This window comes from Acartia tonsa, chromosome 3, assembly GCF_053477335.1.
Source record: "Acartia tonsa isolate MP-2025a chromosome 3, ASM5347733v1, whole genome shotgun sequence".
NCBI classification, from domain to species: Eukaryota; Metazoa; Arthropoda; class Copepoda; order Calanoida; family Acartiidae; genus Acartia; species Acartia tonsa.
The window spans coordinates 60,520,887-60,542,735 of record NC_137262.1 but is presented as its reverse complement, the minus strand read 5'-3'; the positions used below and the strand labels follow the sequence as shown (position 1 = coordinate 60,542,735).

The 21,849-nt window shown below is 33.1% G+C and overlaps 2 protein-coding genes across 2 annotated transcripts in view; one reads left to right on the top strand and one right to left on the bottom strand.

The window, feature by feature from the left end:
* LOC145314990 (uncharacterized) overlaps nt 1–6,840 on the top strand; it is a 34,509-nt gene extending 27,669 nt beyond the window's left edge. Inside the window, exons 7-10 of the mRNA XM_080155059.1 lie at nt 3,250–3,346; nt 4,822–5,130; nt 5,677–5,854; nt 6,315–6,840. Coding sequence (XP_080011185.1) covers nt 3,250–3,346; nt 4,822–5,130; nt 5,677–5,854; nt 6,315–6,793 — 1,063 coding nt within the window. The 3' untranslated portion in view covers nt 6,794–6,840. The remainder of the gene's footprint in view (nt 1–3,249; nt 3,347–4,821; nt 5,131–5,676; nt 5,855–6,314) is intronic.
* A 10,176-nt stretch (nt 6,841–17,016) lies between these two features.
* Nucleotides 17,017–21,849, bottom strand: part of LOC145314989 (uncharacterized) — a 28,018-nt gene continuing 23,185 nt past the window's right edge. Inside the window, exons 23-29 of the mRNA XM_080155058.1 lie at nt 21,061–21,122; nt 20,198–20,290; nt 19,721–19,808; nt 19,267–19,337; nt 18,561–18,609; nt 18,204–18,259; nt 17,017–17,471 (exon numbers count right to left, since the gene is read on the bottom strand). Coding sequence (XP_080011184.1) covers nt 17,378–17,471; nt 18,204–18,259; nt 18,561–18,609; nt 19,267–19,337; nt 19,721–19,808; nt 20,198–20,290; nt 21,061–21,122 — 513 coding nt within the window. The 3' untranslated portion in view covers nt 17,017–17,377. The remainder of the gene's footprint in view (nt 17,472–18,203; nt 18,260–18,560; nt 18,610–19,266; nt 19,338–19,720; nt 19,809–20,197; nt 20,291–21,060; nt 21,123–21,849) is intronic.

The following is a 21,849-nucleotide window of genomic DNA, read 5'->3' as shown; positions in this document are numbered from 1 at the left end:
GTATAGTAATTGGTGAACTTAAAAGTCCAAACTTTTACTAGAGATATTTGGGTATTTTAAAAATCAATTTGTAGATTTTGTCAAATACCTCTATTGATGTGCTTGAAATAACTTGCTTTAAGGGTAGGTTAGAAAACCTTTTCTAAACTCTTTTTGGGTGTTTCACAAGGTTGTATTCTAGGTCCTTTAATAAACTCTTTTTGGTGTTTCACAAGGTTTTATTGTAGGACCTTTTACAAATTATTTTAGTGTTTTACAAGGGTAACTTATAGGCTCTTTTATAAACTATTGTGATGTTTTCAAGGTTATATTGTAGGACCTTTTATAAACTTTTTGGGTATTTTACAAGGTTATATTGTAGGATCTTTTATAAACTCTATTTGGATGTTCTGCAAGGTTATATTGTGGAACCTTTTATAAACTTTTTTGGGTGTTTCACAAGGTTATACTATAGGACCTTTTACTAAATTTTTATGTGTTCTACAAGGTTATATTCTAGGACCTTTATAAACTAAATTGATGTTTTACAAGGTTATAGGTTATAGGTTTTATAAACTTTAGAGTGTTTCACAAGGTTATAAGGACATTTTATAAACTCTTTTTTGTGTTTTACAAAGATACTGTAGGACCTTTTATACCTTTGATAAACTCTTTCTGGTGTTTTACAAGGTAACATATTAGGACCTTTTTATAAACTCTTTGGGTGTTTTACTTAAGCAACTTGTAGGCTCTTTTGTGCAAATGATAAGTTGAAAAGTTGCATTGTAAGCCCTGATTACTATTTATTTTCAGCAAAGAAGAAGGTTAAAGAGAACGTATTTTAGTTAAATCAATATAATATTTTATTGCCAACTATAAATAATTTAATCAAGGAATTTACTACAGATTTTTCCAGCATGGCTTCAAAACATGATGAAAAATAATGTATCATGCCATATTATACATTATTTTATATGGATATTGAAATAATAATCATAATATTATGAAGAGTTTTGTTTGCCCAGGCCTTTAGCCCCTCAGGACAAACATAACTGGCCTTAATCTAATAATTTTTCATTTTAACATCCACGGAAGGCTGTCTATAATATGATGTGATAAATAACAATTGAATTAGTCAAGAATAAAAAACTAACAACTTATTTTCCATTCATTACATAAATGAGAGGAAAGATTTTTTAGTGCTCAATTTTAGGAATAATAAATTTGCTAACCCTTTATTTACATGAAAATTTAATTACATTAATTAGTCTTCAAATATCGGAGGGTTATAGTACTCTCCCCTATCATATTTAAAAAAAAAACTTTCCAGGACCTATGAGCAGCTACATTGTAAAGGAGAACCATATCAGTTCAGCGGATAGTGAGATCCTTCGGTACAGACAGACAGACACTCACAAAAAGATACTGTTAATTTTATAGATAAGCTAAAGTCCATGACCGTCCATTGAAAGCTTACACTCCATTTTTTTTCAACGCTCACAAAAAGCACAAATATGGCTGGGTTTAACCTTTCATATTTCCAGATTAATAACAGCATTGTAGCTGGGTTTTAAAAAAGAAAATAAGCTGTAATTTATGGGTAGAAACTTTCCCTAGAAACCGCCTGACATAAAGCACATACATGTTGGGTATTGTACTGATGCTAGGGCATACTTTGTATTATTAAAAAGGATGAATTTAGATCCCTCCCCAAAATAGCTAGAAATTTTTCCTGGACTTATGAGAAGCTACATTGTAAAGGAGCACCATATCGATTCAGCGGTTAGCGAGATCCTTCGGTACACACAGACCAACTTATAAACACATAGACATCCTGTTACTTTTATATAAGGATTTCAAACTCCCCCTCTCAAGTGTACATTATTCTGATGATACACAGGGAGGGAGGGGACACATGGCTGTAAATTACACTGGTATTAAAATTTGTATAACAACGTTTTCTTATTCGTTGACTAAACAACTTTATCGATTTAATTGGTTGGTTTATTAAGTTGAGTGTCCAAACGTTTTCATTACTAGTTGTTATCTACATAAGGGGTTGTTTGTATTTGTGTATCATGTCAATTTATCATTCATTGTCTTATCCCTTTAGATCCCTGGCTGATACAGCCTTGTCATACTTTTTTTGGGTCCTGGGGGGTCATTGGTCAGTCAGGAAATGTAATCAGGGTTTGTAGTCATAGAATTCCTTTAGTATCACAGTATAATTAAAGTCGGAGAGCAACTGCAAATCTACTGTCACACCACCAAGAATAAATTTCATAGGAATGACTTTCTGTAAAAGTTCCTATGTCATTGTTTAAAATTATTGCTTTTAATTCATCCCTGTCTGTCTATGGCACAAAGCAAATGTAATTAGTTTTAATAAAAATAAAAAAAGTGCAAGTTTAAGTATGATAGATGGATGGATGGTTAGATATATGGATGGATGAATGGATAGAATGCTAGATAGAAAGATAAATTGATGGATAGATTGAACACAAAGCCAATGTAATTATTTTCAATAGAAATACAATAGTGCAAGTTAAAGTTAGATAGATTGATAGATGGTAAGATGTATAAATAGATTGATTGATTAGATAGTTTAATAGATTGAAAGCCATTGTAATTATGTCAATTTAAAAAAATAGCTTGATAGATTGATAGATGGAAAGATGGATAAATAGATAAATTGAAAGACCCTGTAATTATTTTCTATTGAAAAAAATTGCTAAAGTTAAAGTTTGATAGATTGATTTATAGATAGGTTGATGGATAGAGAGATTGATGAATAGACAAATATATGGATAGATGGATATATAAATAGATAGAACACAAAGACAAAGTAATTATTTTCAATAGAAATACAAAATTAGATAGACGGATGTATGGATAGATAGATAGATTGGAAACAAAGCAAAAGAAATTATAAACATTTTTATAAATTCATGTAATGTATGAGAATGATTTTCCCTCCCATATTATGTTTTAAAAATAAGTATTGTTTTACCATGCCTAACCCTGCGGGGTTATCCACTACACAATATACCCAAACCTGACCTAAATCAATAAACAAAAACAAACTACCCTTTCCCCATTTTTATTTAAAGTATAATATTCAATTCAAAATAAGATTAAGCCGAAGTAAAAAAATTAGATTAAGGTGAAGTTATCAGTGTTCAACAGTGTAGCGCCAAAAATCATTTCTTTTATAGAACTTTTTCTATATATTATCAAAAAAGTAAAAATTTATATGTATATTTTTTTCAGGCATGATCATGGACATGGACACGGGCATGATAACCACGAGGAGAAGAATGAAATCAAACAGGATGCCAGAGTTAAGAAGGAGACCAATGTTAAAAAGGTAAAATTCATAGAAAGATCAGTTGCCATGCAGGAAAAAGGAAGTCTCCTCTAACCAACAATTCTACATATTAAAATCATGAAACCCCATCACAAAACCTTTGTGAGTTATAAATCTTTACGATAGTACAGCATTTATTAAACGGCTTATGGTAAAGTCTGTTAGGTTATCAATCACTAAACCTCGTCAACAGTTTTTATTCTATTAATCTGAAAATAGCAGACCATTCATCAATACAAATACAGGGTGCGCCACATAAATCCGGACTTTTTTTAAGCGGTCATAGCGCCAAAACTAGTTGACCTATCAGGACGTTTGACCCCACTATAAAAAGCTTAGGTAATGACCTTTTTGCCCATGAAAATCTTTGGACGGTGGAGGACGTGTACGCCGAGCTGGCCGCGCATATGTTCAACAAGGCAGAATCGAATTTCGCAGATAAATTACCGTGGATATATGACTTGGGCCTACTAAATCTGACCCCAGCCTATCTGTAGGTGAGATGGACTAATGAAACTTGCTGGAGATACTATCAGATACCTAGTGAAAACACAAAAAAGACTAGAGCTCTCTATCCCAGCTGACTTGGCTGTAGCACTCCGACAAAGTGGATCGTGGTAGATTTTAAGATGTCAAAAACGTCAAAAATCTTAAAAATTTCTCGGTTCTTGACTTCAGGGGCCCATATGAAACCTTGAAACTCGTTTAAGACTATGTATTGCGCCGATAACCCTATTTTAATCATCGTGCCATTTTTAAAAAGGTATAAAACGTTGTTCTAGCTTAACTGTGGCCCAAATGAGAGCCGCCGTGTCAAAGGGTAGCTTTAAAGATGGGTTAATTTGGATCCTGCTGTTACTCACTCTTTAAGGAGATGTGGCCTCCCAGCAGCCGCAATGTTAATCCAATGGACTTTTGGGCCTGGAGCGCCATTAAAGCATAAACCAATAGACGCGCCCATACCAAATTATTTTATTAAATAATCTAATAGTCATATACCTAGGTTGCTTCCCAGTTTTTAAAATTCAATAAAATCTTTAAAATTGACGATTTTATGTTTATTTGTTTAAAAATAAGAAAAAGTCCGAATTTATGTGGTGCACAATGTACAGATTTTTTACTAAACAATTTAGAAGTTGGAGAGGTTTTTGATTATCGTACATTTTCAAGATTAAGGTTTGTGATTTTTCCAAAAGTTATTAAGTAGTATATTTGACCCTAATATATCTAGGAGTTTACAGCGTCATTTGTATGCACTAAAGTAAAGTGCCTCTAAAATGAAGTCATACAATAAAATGACCAATGAGAGGCCAGTATTAATTTCACCATTAGTCAATTACAATGTATAGACAAGAAAAGTATAATAAGTCTAACAATTAGATTAATTTGATGAGCTTTAAAGAGAGGCTATTATTATAAATGTTAACAGAAATAGAATTTCCAGATAAAAACTATTTTATATGTTATTTTTTCAGGATGCCAAACCCAAACCCAAGCCTCTGGTGAAGAGACCCCCCGCCGTGGGTCCACCCATTCCCAATTCCAAGTTCATCCGTCCTGCCATTTCACACTCTGCCGCTGCCCCCCATCAAGCCGCTGTTTCCCATCCCCATTCAGCTGCTAATACCCATCCCCATTCAGCCGGCGTTTCCCATCACCATTCAGCTGCTGTTTCCCATCCCCATTCAGCTGCTGCTTCTCATCCCCATTCAGCTGCTGGTTCCCATCCCCATACATCCGCTGTTGCCCATCCCCATCAAGCCACCCCAGTCAAAAATGTCCAGGTAAACTTAAAATTAGATTTAGCTCAAATACAATTCTTTCAGCAAAAGTATGAATAATTTAAACTGGCTTAAATTTGAAGATTATTCATGGGTGTTGTGCGTCTGTTAAGCCCTAAATAATTGTCTTCATTACCCCACCACATTCTCCCCCAAACAAAGATCGATATTAGAGATAAATTTATTATCCTTGTATATATAATAACTTAATATATAACAGACAACAAACCCTTTGAATACATTACCTTAATTAAAGTCCTAACTCTGTATAACTGTAAACTCAAACCTGACACCTTTCAAGCTAATGGTCTTAAGGGCAAGTGCAGTTTTTTGTAAAATATTGCTGGTGACGATTGCTTCTTGGTTCCTTAGATTATTGCAGGGTTTGTGGTTCCAGGGATTATTACAAGGTTCCTGGTTCCAGGGATTATTACAAGGTACCTGGTTCCATGGATTATTACAAGGTTCCTGGTTCCAGGGAATATTACAAGGTTCCTGGATCCAGTAGCACAAATATTCACCTGGTCATAAAATCTGTTACTATTTTAGGTAAAGAAGCCGCATGGTGTACCCCCAAAGAGAGTCCAAAAGAAGCCAGTATCACCCAGACAACCATCTGTCCGCGTGCCAAGACAACCAGTTGTGCCCAGTGGTAGGAATTTGAAGGCCAGCAGACCACTTAGCAAGACCAGCAAGAGGCATCTTAAGCAGTCGGCTGCTAGACAATGTAATTAATAGTTAAATAGATCAATAAATATGTAGATAGATAGTATTAGTACAGTAGATAGATGAATAGGCAGATCACTCAGCAAGACTAGCAAGAGGCATCTTAAGCAGTCGGCTGCTAGACAATGTAATTAATAGTTAAATAGATCAATAAATATGTAGATAGATAGTATTAGTACAGTAGATAGATGAATAGGCAGATCACTCAGCAAGACTAGCAAGAGACATCTGAAGCAGTAGCTGCCAGACAATGTATGTCATTGATGGATAGATCAATAGATAGATAGATTGATAGATGAATAGATAAGAGAGTAGGTAGATTAATAGATCGTGATTGACTAGCAAGAAACAACAAAACAAGTTTTAAAGATGGACACTGTATGTATTTAGACAAAGATAGGAAAATAAATTAAAAATTATAGAAATTAAAAATTAACAATAAACCTTATTTAATTTTTCAGTGAAAGCCAACCAGAGAGCCAGAAGCTTGCAGCAGCAAAAGCCTCAGCAGCGCCATGCCCACCATCAAGCAGTTCATCAAAATGGCGTCGACCATTCAGTTCACCATCATGGAGTTCATAGAAACGCCAGAGTACATCAAATAAACAACGCTGCCGTTACAGCCGCTAAAGTTGAGGGCCGCAACCTTCCCGCCAAAACCATCGTCACCTCAAACGCCACCGCGGCCCGGCGCAGCAGAGCTTCAGCCGCCGGCAAAAGTTTGGACGCGCATCCAGTTAGACGACCTGCCGGCTCCCCACCAAAATCCGTGAGAGCGCCCATCAGCCGCCGCAAGACTGTTCCCCGTCGCAGAACGTCAAAGGCTAAGCCAGCTGCCGCAGCTCCTAAGACTAAATATGTGTTTAACCCACTGAGCAAAGAGGATGCTACAAAATTGGGGGTGGGAACCATTTTGGTCGGATCTCTGCTGGCTTTGTAATACAATAATAATAATTCGGTTAGATTTTTACATTTTAAAACAAAATTTAGAAAGAAGTTGTATCAACTTTTTTTTTTATAGCTAGCCGGTTCTTTTAGTAAGTAGTAGATGTAAAATTTTTCATAGAATTCAAATATGCAATCGGTTTTTTTGTAGACCTCTTATTTTTTAAGTAATTTAAGTTTTTAAAAAAAATAATTAAGTCGGTTTTAAGGTACTAAAACGCAACAAAATAAAAGAAGAAAATGGTCAGTAAGAACAAAAATAGTAAGATCTTTAATTTGACACCTTACTTTTAAAATTCTGTTGAGTAATTATTGAAAAAATCTATTTTTTTAACCTCGGTATAATAAAAACTTTAGACCTAAATATTTTCTCAAACAGACATAAAAAACATGGGTTCATATATACCATTAGAATCAGAAAAATATTACGAATCCATTGTAAGCAAAATTGAAAAAAATTAAAAAATTAAAAAATTACAGAAATGGCCAATTATTTTTTTTGTTCAGACAACACTATTGTCTTCCCTTTTTTACCCCCTCTTTACCCCCTCTTTACCCCCTTCCCATTTTTATACTCAATTGAAGAATTAAGACGTTGCCTGTACAACATAATATGATATTTTCATATAATTCCTTTTATTGTAGTTTATATACTATATTGTAAACTTTTTTTTTCAATTTTGCTTACAATGGATTCGTAATATTTTTCTGATTCTAATGGTATATATGAACCCATATTTTTTTATTTGTGAAATAATAAAATTAAGTTCAAAGTTTTTATTCTCGTGGGTTTAAAAAAATCGATTTTTTCAATAATTACCTGACAGAATTGAAAAAGTAAGGTGTCAAATTAAAGATCTTACTATTTTTGTTCATAATGACCATTTTCTTTCTTTTTTTTGTTGCATTTTAGTACCTTAAAATCGACTTAATTTTTTTTTTTTAAAACTTAAATTACTTAAAAAATAAGAGGTCTACAAAAAAAAACCGATTGCATATCTGAATTCTATGAAAAATTTTACATCTACTACTTACTAAAAGAACCGGCTAGCTATAAAAAAAATAGTTGATACACCTTCTTTAAACTTAATCAATTTACAAGACAGCCATAAAAACTACAACTTATTTTCTTTTTTAAAATGTAATATTTCTACCTATAAGCAATGAGCATTATTTCTAGTCATTTGTTAGATAAGTGAATGGATTATTGTGTTTTAGAGAGGGTTCTAGTTTTCTAGAATATGTTTTTTTAAATGTTTCCCTTTACCCAATTAATAAACAACAAATCATACATAAAAATATATTACAATAAATCTTCAAAACACAGAAATCTATTCATGTATCTAACTCCATAATTGTTATTTATATATTTATTTAAATGTTATTTAATTCCTTAATTATTGTTATTTATACTCCTGTTATTTGTTATTTTCTTAAACCTCAAACTGTGATTTCCTTGACCCTTAAGTAACGCAGTCATAACAAAATCTATATTTTTAAGGTTCAATATTTGCAGGGAGGGAGGAGACATTGGAATGTTTATTATTAAACTAGTCCCCAAAGTTTTATAATATCGTTTTCTATAATTCATTGGCCTAACAACTTTGGGCACTTTTATCTAATTTTGATTGGTTGGTTCAACTACTAACTGTTATCTAGAGAAGGGGTAATTTTGTGTACAATCATTGGAGATGTATACCAATTTATCGGCCACTGTCTTATCCCTTTATATCCTTGAAAATTTGTTGAAAAGGGCATTATTTTTACTTTTTATACTTTTATTGCTGCGCTACTTATATTGTTACCATCCTTGTTATGTTATATCAACCTATCCTGTAAAACTCTAGTCCTATACATAACAGATTCTAGTCATATTGACGGAAAATAAAAAAAAAATTATTAAAATTGTGTTGTTTTCTACGCCCCTAGAGGCACTTGAGGAGGGGGGATTTGAATTTGATAAATATTTTATTTATTTATTTTAGATTTAAAAAGACAAAACAAAAAAATGGGGGCGGGAATTGTTTATTCATCTCCCATTCTTAATTTTAGTTTTCAAAAACTGGATTTTTTTGTGGGGGGGAGAGATTAGTTATTTCTCGCATTGTAATATTAACGGCTTTCCGCGGATGTAACAATGTTCAATTATAAGATAAAAACCAGGTTTTTTTAGCCCCGAGGTGCTGAAGGCACCGGCTAAAATCTGGTTTTAATCTTATGATTGTACATTTTTATATTTGTAGAATTCTGGATATAATATGATGCTAGACATAGTTTTTTCGTATGGATGAGGACCGGTTCTAATCCACCGGATTAGAATCGGTTTCAAAGAATACGAAAGAATGTTTTCCAAATAGCGATTTCTCTTAGAAGGGTGGTGGTTTTCTAGATAATTAAAGGAAAACCACACTCAAATGAAGTCAAATGAAGTAACAACCACTATCAAGTCTATAAAAAGGTCTTATAATCAAAGGGTAATTTGAATTAGATAGTTTAATTTCAAAATACTGTTTATTTACTCTAAAGATAATACGTGCTGATTATAATAAGTTTAATGAATTTGAAGAACAATCAAAAAATAGAAATATCTAATACAGATATAGCATTGTCATAATAAGAGCATGTGATTTAATTAAATCCCCAGCTCTGCTTTAATATGATCTGGGATATTGTAGATTGGAACATTAAGTGCTGCAAATTGAAACTGAGGTTCTGTAACTAATCCTGGCACAATGGATATATTTTAACTTGGATGTTACACCATATTTTCATGTTCTCTAATAAAGTGAAACTTGCAGCGGGCTAAGATAACAATATCCCCCATCCTTCCCTCCCACTACATGTACAAATGGACCAATAAAATAAGTTCCATATTAGCAACATAAACTTGAAGCAGGCTAAAATAATGATATACCCTATCCTCTCCTCCAACTGGATGAACAAACTGAATAATTAAATGAGTACCATGTTAGCAACCTAAACTCGCAGCGGGCTAAGATAACAATATCCCCTATACCCTCCCCTCCGACTGGTTAAACAAATAAATGAGTTCCATGTTAGCAACCTAAATTGAGAACAATATTTCAACTGACATAACATCCAAGTAATAATATATCCATTCCTGGAACCAGACTCCATTCTTTAGTGGTCACATCAAATTGTTCAACATGAGTAGCATATTGGTGGGCACCACCAACAGCAAATGTTCCCTGGGTTGTTGTCACAACAGAATGAGAAGATCTAAATAATTTATATCAAACTGATGGTTTTGACACTAGCCTCTTTTGGAAATATTTGGAAGCCTCTTTCGTATTAGTTTTTACTTTTGGGGAAGATGGGTTGGCTTCCACCATAGCTAATAGATACCATGTTACATTGACCAGTATCAATATTCCTTTAGAAGCACAACTTTATTGGTTCAGCAAATTCTTAGGATCTTAGGATTTAGACAGACAGATATCATTCTTAAGGGAGTAGTTTGTTGAAATGCTTATGAGCTATAAGTTTAATTAAGAATTCCTATTATCATCAATTTATCATGCATGAAACAAAGCATCCTAATCAGAACAATTCTATGATATTCTTTTATTGTAAGGTTTTAGCTAACATAGAAGGTTGATTAGTAATGTGGAGATTTTCAACTATCTAATTGAACTATTCATAAAGTACATTTACCTCGGAACTTCTAGATTCCCAGTTGATTTCCACATCTGTTTAGCCTTATCAAAATATTCACTAGTACCCCTAGCGTCATCATCGCTACCACCAGCTATCAACACTGTCTCCACACCATCAATCATGATAACGTCACAACCAGCTTTCTTGCGTTCAAAATTTAATTCCCCAGGTAGCATCCTGTAATCTTTGGATATCAGGTTTATTTCCACAGCTTTCTTGCCTCCAATGTAGATAAAAGAGTAGTCAGTAAATCTTGCAGTACACCCAAACTCACTGGACAATCCATCCTCAAGCTTTATAGTTGTAATGTCGGTCACAATTTGACCAACACAAGCTTCACCGTCAGTGAGCTGTTGTACAACTATTCCAGCAGTTTGTCCTGTTAGAATGTATACCAAGTCCATTCGAACAGAGGTGTGGCCATATTTAGATTTGGCCAAATCTGTTAGGCCAAATTTTTCACTCTGAGTCTGATAACCTGAGTACCTGTAACATTGTGGAACTGTCATTAATGAACAGTAATATAATACTTGTCCAAATACATGCTGAATAGTGCCATGACCCATATTTCCATAACTTTCATTAAAGAAATTAGGTAATTGTATTGCCTTATTGTTAGCAACCATTTGAACTTTAGCATAAGTTCCTTCTCCTCCCACCATGACTGTAACAGTTTCCCTACACTTGTACCACTCGTATCCATTCTCACCAATTTTATTCTCACCAATTTTCAAATCTACATGCCAAATTGGGTTCCCATTTTGATCTGGTTGGCACTGTATGACATTCCAGTCTGCATAGTATCCAACATTGCAAAGGAGATAGCAGCGAGAATCTGAACTTTTTCTGTGGCAGACCCACCTTCCATTTGCAACTGGACTTGGTTCACCAGTGCAAAATTTGGTCTCTGACCAGATGTTGATTAATTTTTCAGATGGAATAATCTCATGGTCATTTTGTCCAAAAGTTCCTGTTTTACATTCCTTGGTTGTTTTGTCATACGAAACAAATTTGCATTCTTGTGTTGGTTCCTTGTTTATTTTTGCACATGCCATTGCACAGCTGATGTCTGATGGAAAGTTGCCAGTGAGAGGGGACCAAGTTTCAATATTCTTGTCAGCAACATGGATATTGTTGTAGCTGGTTGTAGTGATTACTGTTTGACAATTGATCATAAGGCAACCACTAAAAAAAGAAAATGTGTTTAAATTGAAGTGTCAACTACCTCATACGGGTAAGGTTTATGTCAATTACAATATGTGTCATACCCCACAAAAGGAATACTTTTTTCTTACAGCCTTTGCATGTAAGTTCTAACTGATAGCCTGGCAATGAGCTACACCTCTTTGTGGACCAAGGCATTTCCCCTCCTATTACTATTGATTACACATGCCAGACACACTAGCATTAGTCTGTACTTTTATTGTTTCTCATATAACACAGTGTGGTCTCAAACTCAAACCCATTACATCCCTAACAGTAAGTCAACATTTTACTAATACACCCTTAACACGTAGCGCATCTGCTCGTCGTCGGGAAGGTGAAAGGTTAGAATCTCAGTCCGACACCATGTTAAAAATGCTTTCTACTGCTGCTACTGTCATGTGCACAACAGAGTAAAAGGGGGAAAGTAGGGGGAATGCCTTGGCCCAAAAACTCACTACCATGCACCGTTAGGACTTCTCAGACAAAGGTCAGAAAATCAAAGGGTTGGTTGTCTGATGGGCAAATGAACGCTTTACACCGGAATCATTGGGCTTAAACTAGATTAGATATTTATTTTATGACACACATAACAAGTAAAAATAATAACAGTGTTATAATACAGGTATTAAATATTCATATACAAACAAAAAAATTGAATATGAATAAAATATTAAGGATAGATCAAATAATAATTATGTACAGTGTCAAAGGACTAAACAATCTCGTGAGAGGTAATATTGGATAGCCTTTGCAATAGATGATATACAAGTTTAAAGAAAATAAAATAGGAATATGAAACAACAACAGAAATTAACTAAAAGGATTATATTTCATTCCAATGTGAAAATGAGGGAGTGAGGAAGGGTGTATGTGAGAGGACTAGAACATTAGATATTAAAATATTTTTTAAAAAATAAAATTTATAATAGATGAAGTATGGAGTTAAAGCTATTACTTAATTTAAATTTAGGGCTGTGGAGTGAAAACGGCTTGTTACTGTTTTTTACACCCTCAATTCTTACACGCTATTTAAATATGCCCTTTGTCACTTAACCGGCCTTTATATAGGCCTTTTATTGGTCCTTCATGTGGGCCCTCAATTATAGTTTTTACACATCCTTCAAAAAGACTATTAGAACCTCATCAGACTGACAAACATCTACACAGACTCTTCTGAGGTTGACTAGACTCCCTTATTTATATTCAAGTTTATAAAAAAAATCAAATACTTACACACTTATTATCAGTAAGAATTGGAATGAAGAAGACTTGAATTCCAACATGGTCATTAACTAACTAAAAACATTAGTTAACAATTCAAGTATTTAGAAAGCAAAGCTTTTCTGTATATAGATCTAATAAATATATTATTACTTGGATATTGCCCTGATTTAATGTACTGAAAATAATACCCCCTATCCAACCCCTCCATTTTACTTGATAAACGAACTGGTCAATAAATGATGTCTAATATAAGCAAGTTAAATTGACAACAAATTTCCCATATCCACATGAATTTAATCGTATATCCTTTATTCATTGGTGTAATGCAGAACTATTGATTTCTAGGTATTAGTGTCTATCTAGTAGTAATTGGTATAAAATTCTCTATACATTCCTTAGCTTTGCTACTTATGGAAATAGGAATCCTTGTTTTTCTTCTAATTGATATTAAAATGTACTGTATATTCATATTAATAATCATGGTCAAATAATTTTGAAGCAAAAAAAATGATTTAATGGTCGTTTAATGTCTGAAGAACATTTAGGTAACAGGTACTTATGGTACCATATCAAATGCCTTTCTGAGATCAAAAATACAGCTTTAGTTAGATTAACACATAATACTTGGGGGGGGCTTTGAAATCCTTCTCCCTGCGGATTTTTATAATCGCAATTTCTGTGTGTGAAAGATAGAGGGATTTAACTAAGTGACTTATTTAATATGGCATGACATTATAAATTGTGGCGGCTAGCAGCTGCCAAGTACAACTGCCGCCGCTGATTAAGGTCCGAAAAGGGGATAAAATTATTGAGTAGCCCAACTTGTATCAATTAAATGCATAATAATTTATTCGATTCTTCTATGTATTTAAAATTCCAATTGTCAAGAAAATAAATGATAGTAATAAAGGTTAATTGAGTGCAGGACAATTTGGAATTTTTTTTCCAGTATAGCTTTAAAACAATTAATATCTGCTGAATTATAACCGGTTTTAGCCATACTAAAAAATCATGTATTGCATCGTATTACAGACAATTATTATATTTAAATAAAAAATATAGAATTAATACCATTTCTGTAACCTTGGGCTTTCGGCCCCTAGGGGGTACAAAAATGGTTTAATCTTACAATTTTTCATTGTATTATCCGCGCATAGGTGTCTACAATACGATGTGGTAAATGGCTATTCTCATATCAATGCATATTTGGATAATGGTTTTAATGATATGCATTAACAGTACGTAGTTATAATTTTAATTAATCATAAAAGTATATTAATTTTTGTTCAGTCTATTCTTTATAATTTCCAAAAAGGAAGGAGGGGACATTTGACTATAAATTATAATCTGACACAATTTCTCATTTGTTGGCCTATGTACGTTGGGCACTTCATTGTTTTGGGATTTTCCATAACTTTATCACCAATAGCTTTTTAATCCACAGAAGGGGTAATTTTGTTTCTCCTAATTTATAAAAGGTCAGGGGGGGGGGGTGGGGTCAACCTTCAACTTTAAAATAATTTAAGTTTTAAAACTGTAATATATTGGGGTAGAAATATTATAAGAAACTTTCCTCTAGATCGGTGCATTGTTTGGCGAGATCTTAAACATACACACATACAGACAAACTTACTATTATATAAGGATTAAGGGAAAGAATAACGTAAAAACTAATGGAAAATGATTTTTTAAGGAAAATATGTGAACCTATTAATAGTGTCTAACTTTTTATCTTTGTGACGTAACAAAAATCCATCTCTTTTTTAAGGGTTTCCTTTCCCACCTCCCATCTCATCCTTCGATTTTTGTAACGTCACAAAGATAAAAGTTAGACACTATTACTAGGTTCAAAATATGTGCATAATTATTGCAAAAATAAAGAAAGTCGAAAACTGGCAAACCATGCAAAGATTGTAATGAAAGAAGAATAAAAAATGGATATCATGACAGGGGAAATTTTGTCGTCACTTTAGATTTCTACTTTAGTACTCGTTTATTGGTTAGTACTTTCCTTAAGCAGAAGGAGAAGTGATGGTGAACCTGCTTGAACGAATATCTTATTAGAGTATGTGAAAATATGGTGCAACATCCAAGTAATTGTACATTGATTAGAAAAACAGAATATTTGAGAAAAATTAAATCTTTATTAGTGACTAGTGTAACAAAATAAAACTTATATACAACAATCTATAAAAAAAAGAACTATGTCTGTATGTCCGTCTGAATCTTAAGATATCGGTCTCCGCTGAACAGATTGGGCTCTACCCATCATAAAATATATACCTACTGGTCCTGTGATTTTTTAAAGCTATTTTCTTGAAGGTTGGGACACTACAAAAGTATTTATTTTTGTTTTTGTAAATAAAACTCTTTAGGAAATATAGATACTGGTCCTGTGGTGGTTTTTTGAGTAGTGGGACACCCCTACCCCCAAAAAGAAAAAGTTACTTCTCAAACATGAAAATTGAATACAGAATTAAGAGAAAAAATGAAATCTTTATTAGTGACTAGTGTAACAAAATAAAACAAATATACAACAATAACAAAATAAAGAAAAAACACAAGTTATAATAATAAGAACTAACATCATTAGGTAATTTCCCCTTTAATCAAACAGTACACCATTAGATACTCCCTAATTTACCTTTTTTTGATACTAGGATTATAATTTTTTTAAAAACATTTGCCGAAATCTTAATCATCATTACCTAACCTAGCTTACAAAAATAAAAATTAGGGAATTCCCACTAATGTGAAAGGCCAATTTTCTACAAGGTTATTTAAGTATTAAATATTGACCGCTACAAATATTCAAGGGGGGGGGGGGGGAGATACATTGGCATCAATTTATTGTCCAATGTCTTAACCTCTAATATCTCTAATAATATTACAATAATGTTAGAGAAAAAATTTATCAGTCTGATTAGTGTTTCTAATAAAAAAAAATAATTTGATTAAAAATATATAATAGTTATTCATCGAATCTTATTCTAGACAGCTCTCCGTGGATATTAAAATCAAAACTGGTTTATTTTAATATCCGCGGAATACCATGCAATAAATATCTATTATATTTCACAATAAATGATTATTAAAACAAGGATTATTAGATCCATAAATAACGCAGCAATAACAATAATCTGGATATTATTTTTTTTAGAAAGTATGTTCTAATAAAACTTAAAATTCGAAGACGAAGAAAGTCCCTCAAAAAAATTATGACGTCATAAATATGAGGGATGAGGAGGATTGGGAAAAAAAAAATAAAAAAGAGATGGATACTCCAACGTTTTTATGACGTAACACGCTGATTTTTTTAGGGACTTTCTTCGTCTTCTTAAAATTCATGTTAAAGTTTCTTCTATGAGCCTTAATTTTGAAAATCTATTTGTATAAAAAAAATGTATAAACAATACTACGTTCTTAAAACAGTCGTATAAATGGGCTCAAGACATAGAGTAGCTTCGCTACTAAAATACATTATAACAATGTTTGGCATTAATAAGGCACTGAGATTCTTTGGCTTAGTTTTTAACAACATTATGATTAAATTAATTAATAAAATTTATTCATTATTGACTTTAACAATGGCAGAATGTGTTTTTAGGATTATTTCATATGCAAAAATAAAACATTAAATAAATTAAGATTATTAGTAATTTTAGATTTTTCAATTAATATATTAATTAAAATAAAATGAAAATAAGAAAATGATTTGCAAATTAAAAAGAAAGGGGGTGATAAGGAGAGAAGTTACAATATCATTAATCTACATCTCTTTCTCTCCCAACATACAAATAAAATACCAGCTATAATTTAACACACGAGAAAGATTAATCTTCCAAACAGGGGGATGGGGAGCCCCCCTTCCTCCATATCAAATTGTTTTTCACTATTAAAACCACCTACAAGCCGTTTATGAGATCTTAACTGACTCAGAGACTTTAATATAAAGATTTGACAAGATAATCTTTGGTTATTACATTTTTAACACAAGAAAAAACAACTAAAACATTTTTGCTTTGAATCATATTTATCTTTTTTCTCACTTTTTATGTAGCATTTATACTTATCACTTTATAGGACAAATCTAATATTTTTTCACATTACATTGATTTTTGTTATAATATCAACATAAGGCTTTATCAGTCACATTTTGGTAGATTTAGGTTTCTAGAAGCAATGTTTAATTTTGTCGAGGTATACATAATACAAATAAGCCTTTTCTAACATAGTTTATCGATAATGTGTCAGTATTAACCTTTTTGATCCAGGATATTCTATATTCTATTATTGGCAGGGTCGAATAGGATATAAGAATATAAATTACACTGGTACCCAAAGTTTTATAACTTGTTTGTTAGCCCAAAAACTTCGGGTACTTTTTTATTTATTGGTTTTCAAATAATATTTTCCAAAATTTTCAATCAATCAATCACCAATTCAACATCCATTGTCTTATCCCTTAAGATTATTTGAGAGGGCAGATCATATCATCAAAATCCACTTCAGCTTTAGATTTCTTTCTCTTCAGAGTGAACTGTCCTTTCTTTGTATGCTTGGCTCTGAAACATGAATAAATAAGTTATGTTTGGTAATTATAGTGAAAGAATAAGTTAACAGGGAAAAGGGAATGATATTCTGACAAACAATTCTACAGGAAAATTTCCCCACAACCCCCTTTCCTTTTATCCTCCTCTTCTTCCCCACCCCTCTTCAGTTACATAAAAAAATATACCTCCACCATACTTTAAAGGTCTCGTGATTTTTTTAGAATTAATTGTTAGAATAGCTACCCCTGACTTATATGTTACTTTGCCCACAGGGTAGGGACTCTGCCCCTATTGTATATTGGGTCTGAAATATCATCCAATAGCGTCGGAAATATAAACACAGTCTCTACAAAAGATCAGAAAGCATATATGTAAAGGGTCCAAATAGTTGTCTGGGTTGCACATTTATACTTATACATTTATTGTGTGGATTAGTCCTTAGCATCTTGGGGCATTGTATGTATCCGAAGACGGAGGGAGGTGGCAGATAATAAAATAAAGCAATCCAAATACTTTAATGAGTTAAAAAATTGCTTAAAGTTAAGAACTCAATCGGTTAAGTGGTCTACAGAGGTTACAAAAGCATTCCATTAATGCCACAAAATAAAAGTTTCCAATTTTTGACCCTAATGACTATTAGTATCATATGAGTTTTGTTAAAATATATCCTTTAATGTTTATTTGAAAGCAAAACTGATCAAAAACATATTAGACAAAATTATTTTAATCAAATGAATTTAGTACCTAGAATTTGGTGTCAATGGTTGATACTCTGGCATCGTTTCAGCTGTTCTTTTGTTCTAGGAAAATTAAAGTAATAAATACCTTTTTGTCATTCTTAATGTATGTATGCAGTAGCGTGCAGTGGGTTTTGCCGGGGGGGGAGGGGGGTGGGGAGGTGTATGTAGACTCTTTTTAATAGTGTTGAAGGAAGGTTGACACCTAGAGGGGTGTATCCAAATCAATCCCATTACCGTTTCCAAAGGGTTAATTTATGTCAATCTGTGCATGTAAAACAGCACAATGATCAAATGATGCTTAATATTGTCCTTGTCAAATTAAAGATGGAGAAGTATGCACATAATCATATCAATTTAATACCTGAATTACATCTGGACCAACCAAGTCTTTAAAGTGCAGTGACAGATGTCTGAAAAAGATGAGTAAATAAAATACAGTAAGGCTTCAAAATAAAATAAAAAGATCCAAGTAAAATATGAAACGAAATTTTGCAGTTTGTAGATCTATCTATCTATCTATCTATCTATCTATCTATCTACTTAAAAGTAAAACAACATTTTATCTTAAATTTTTATTTTCTTTTACTCAGAGTTTCATGCTTCTGCAATCATCAGAAAGAGACTATTTTTTTTTCATTAAAAATAAATACGTGGATTTTTTACAAATGTTTTAGAGGATTTAAAAAAAATTGTATTACAATATATAAAAAAGAACTATATTAAACAGCTACAGTCTGGCCAAAAGATGATTTCTTCTATGAATACATTTAGAGAAAATTTCATGCCGCTTGTTGATAGATGAGTTTTTGTCAGAATTGAGAATTGAAACTTTCTCCATTAAGCAAAGCTGACACTTGTTAGATCCAGGATCAAAAGTAGGTTGCAAAGAAACAATATCCCATTTAATATTGTAAGGTCTATCTATCTATCTATCTATCTATCTATCTATCTATCTATTTACCTTCTTAGTAAAGATTTGCTAGTAGGTATAGACAACAAACTTACCATTAGTTCAGCTGTGCATCTATCTATTTATCCAATTATGTCTATTTATCTATCTATCTTACCTTCTTAATAAAGATTTGCTAGTAGGTATAGACAGCAAACTTGCCATAAGTTCAGCTGTGAATCTATCCTCCTAAAATTTGAAATTTTAATTTTTCACAAAACCTTTCTAATGAAATAAAATTCACGAAACCTCGTCAAATGATAAAAAAATCACGCAACCTCATCATTAAATACAAAGGTTTTAAATTAAATCCTTATAAAAATGTGACAGGATGTCTGTTTTCTGTAACTAACTAACCGTTGAACCGATCGGGTTCTCCTTATCCGGGTAGCTCCTAATATGTCCCGGGAAGGTTTATATCTATTTTAAATAGAGACTTGAACGCAACATAGAAATTTTTTCTTCTCAAATTAGCTATTTGAAATACAAAAAAAATCGTACATTTAAAGTGCCATTAGAGGCCTCTAGGGTCGTAGCTGCTAGTATTAAATAATTAGCTATAAAGTAATTACCATGACTATTAAAGCCCCATGAACACCACTGCCCCTAAGGTTAGGGGCGTATTCGGCCAGGTCAACGTGTCGTAGCCACTCCATAACCCTAAAATAGATGCATCATTTAATATTTATTTATGTACTTTCTTTTCATTTCTTCATTTTCTTTCTCACTCTCTCTATCTCTCTCTCTCTCTCTCTCTCTCGTTCTCTAATTCTATATCTATATATCTATCTATCTATCTCTATCTCTCTGTCTCTTTATCTATCTAACTTTCTATCTATCTCTATTTTTCTTTGTTTCTCTCTCTCTCTCTCTCCCCCTCACACAAACACTCTCCCTCTTTTTCTCTCTCTTTCTATCTATCTATCTATCTCTCTTTCTAGATATCTAGATAACTATCTCTTTCTATCTATATACCTATGATTAGTCCAATAGACGACATCAGAATGGATAATCTGACTATCTCTCTATCTAAATATCTATCTATATACCTATGATTAGTCCAATATACAACATCAGAATGGATAATCTGACTATCTCTCTCGCCAGGATTGCCCCTTCGCTTCAAACATGATGGGTCAAACCTAAGGATAACATATGTACAAGTATAGATGTATAACCCAGACAACTACCTGGATCCAGTGTTGGGGACCTTTTTCATCTGCAAACAAATTGCTTTCCGCTCTGTGTTGATATTTGCGACTTTTTGGCTGATATTCAAAGACCCTATAAGAAGTCGGCACAGGGTCCACGGGGTGGGGACATTCAGCTATTTAACCCCCTCCCCCCCTCTCTTATGTTTTACTATAATCCTATGATAAACAAGGATGACAACATTCATTATACGAAGCTCTAAAATCAGACGATAGGACAAATTAACATTAACACTAGTAAAGATTTAGAAATTAATTAGCACAATATTAATATGAACAGAATTGTATAATTTGTTGCAAAATTACTTAAATCCAAGGTAATGGTTAAGGACATACTTACATTTTTAGATGCCACGGACCGACCTTAACTATAGGAAGGCATCGTTTTCAACAATATTTTTTTTTACTTTGATCTTCTAAAATTTAAAACAGTAATAATAGATCTATAGTATCTTCTTTAAATTCAGGTATACAAAATGATTGTTATAGACAATGGCCGATAAAATGATGTATGTCCCAAATGATAATAAACAAAATAACCCCTTCTGTAAATATGTGGTTGAAACGTTTGAAAGAATGTTATTAGAAAACTTTGAAGAACAGCCCAAAGTCCCATCCCTCTCTGAGTTACATTGCATTTGTTAAAATATTCGGACATATCTAGTTATAGAGAAGCATTGCAAGCGAGAATAGATTAAAACCTGTTATTTCTAATAACCTCAATGCCTCGTTTGATGGATAGATGGTGCAGTTGGTTTGTAACCTAAAACAGAAAATAGCTGAAAACCACTCATGGATAAATAAAGATTTCATGAAAAGGTTCAATGAAGCAGTTTTTATATGTCTTACTTATTTTGTTGTTACCATGCAGAATCTAACCTCGGTTTAGAGGGATCTTTTATGAGGGGGAGGATATAATAAGATACACCGCAAAATTGCGTTGTAAGAGGGGGAGGGGGGGGGGGTGAAGGTGTTAATTTTTCCCAAGTGTGAGAGCAGGGGCGTCCAAGCTTTTTATTTTGGGGGGGGGTAAAATTCTTTTAAGGGGGGGGTAATTCGGTTTTGGGGGGGTAAAATGGCGCGCGAAGCGCGCCGCAAATTTTTTTTACCCCCCCCCAAAATTTTTACCCTGGGGAAAAATTTGCTTGGGGGGGGGGGGTAATTACCCCCCCTGAAATCTGTTGGTAGGGGTAAAATTTGTTTACCCCCCCCAAAATTTACCCCCTAGGTAAAATTTTTTGGGGGGGTAATTTAAATTTTACCAAAATTTAGTATTAGAAATGCGCGCGAAGCGCGCAAAAATTTTTTTTGTTAGAGATTTTCTATTTTGGAGGGGGTATTTACCCCCCAAAATTGTTTGGGGGGGTAAATACCCCCTCCTAAATGGTTGGGGGTGCCTACGGCACCCCCAGGGTAGCGGTAAATTTTAAATGGGGGGGGGTAACATGAAAAAAATTTTGGGGGTGCTTACGGCATCCCCAAATTCGTTT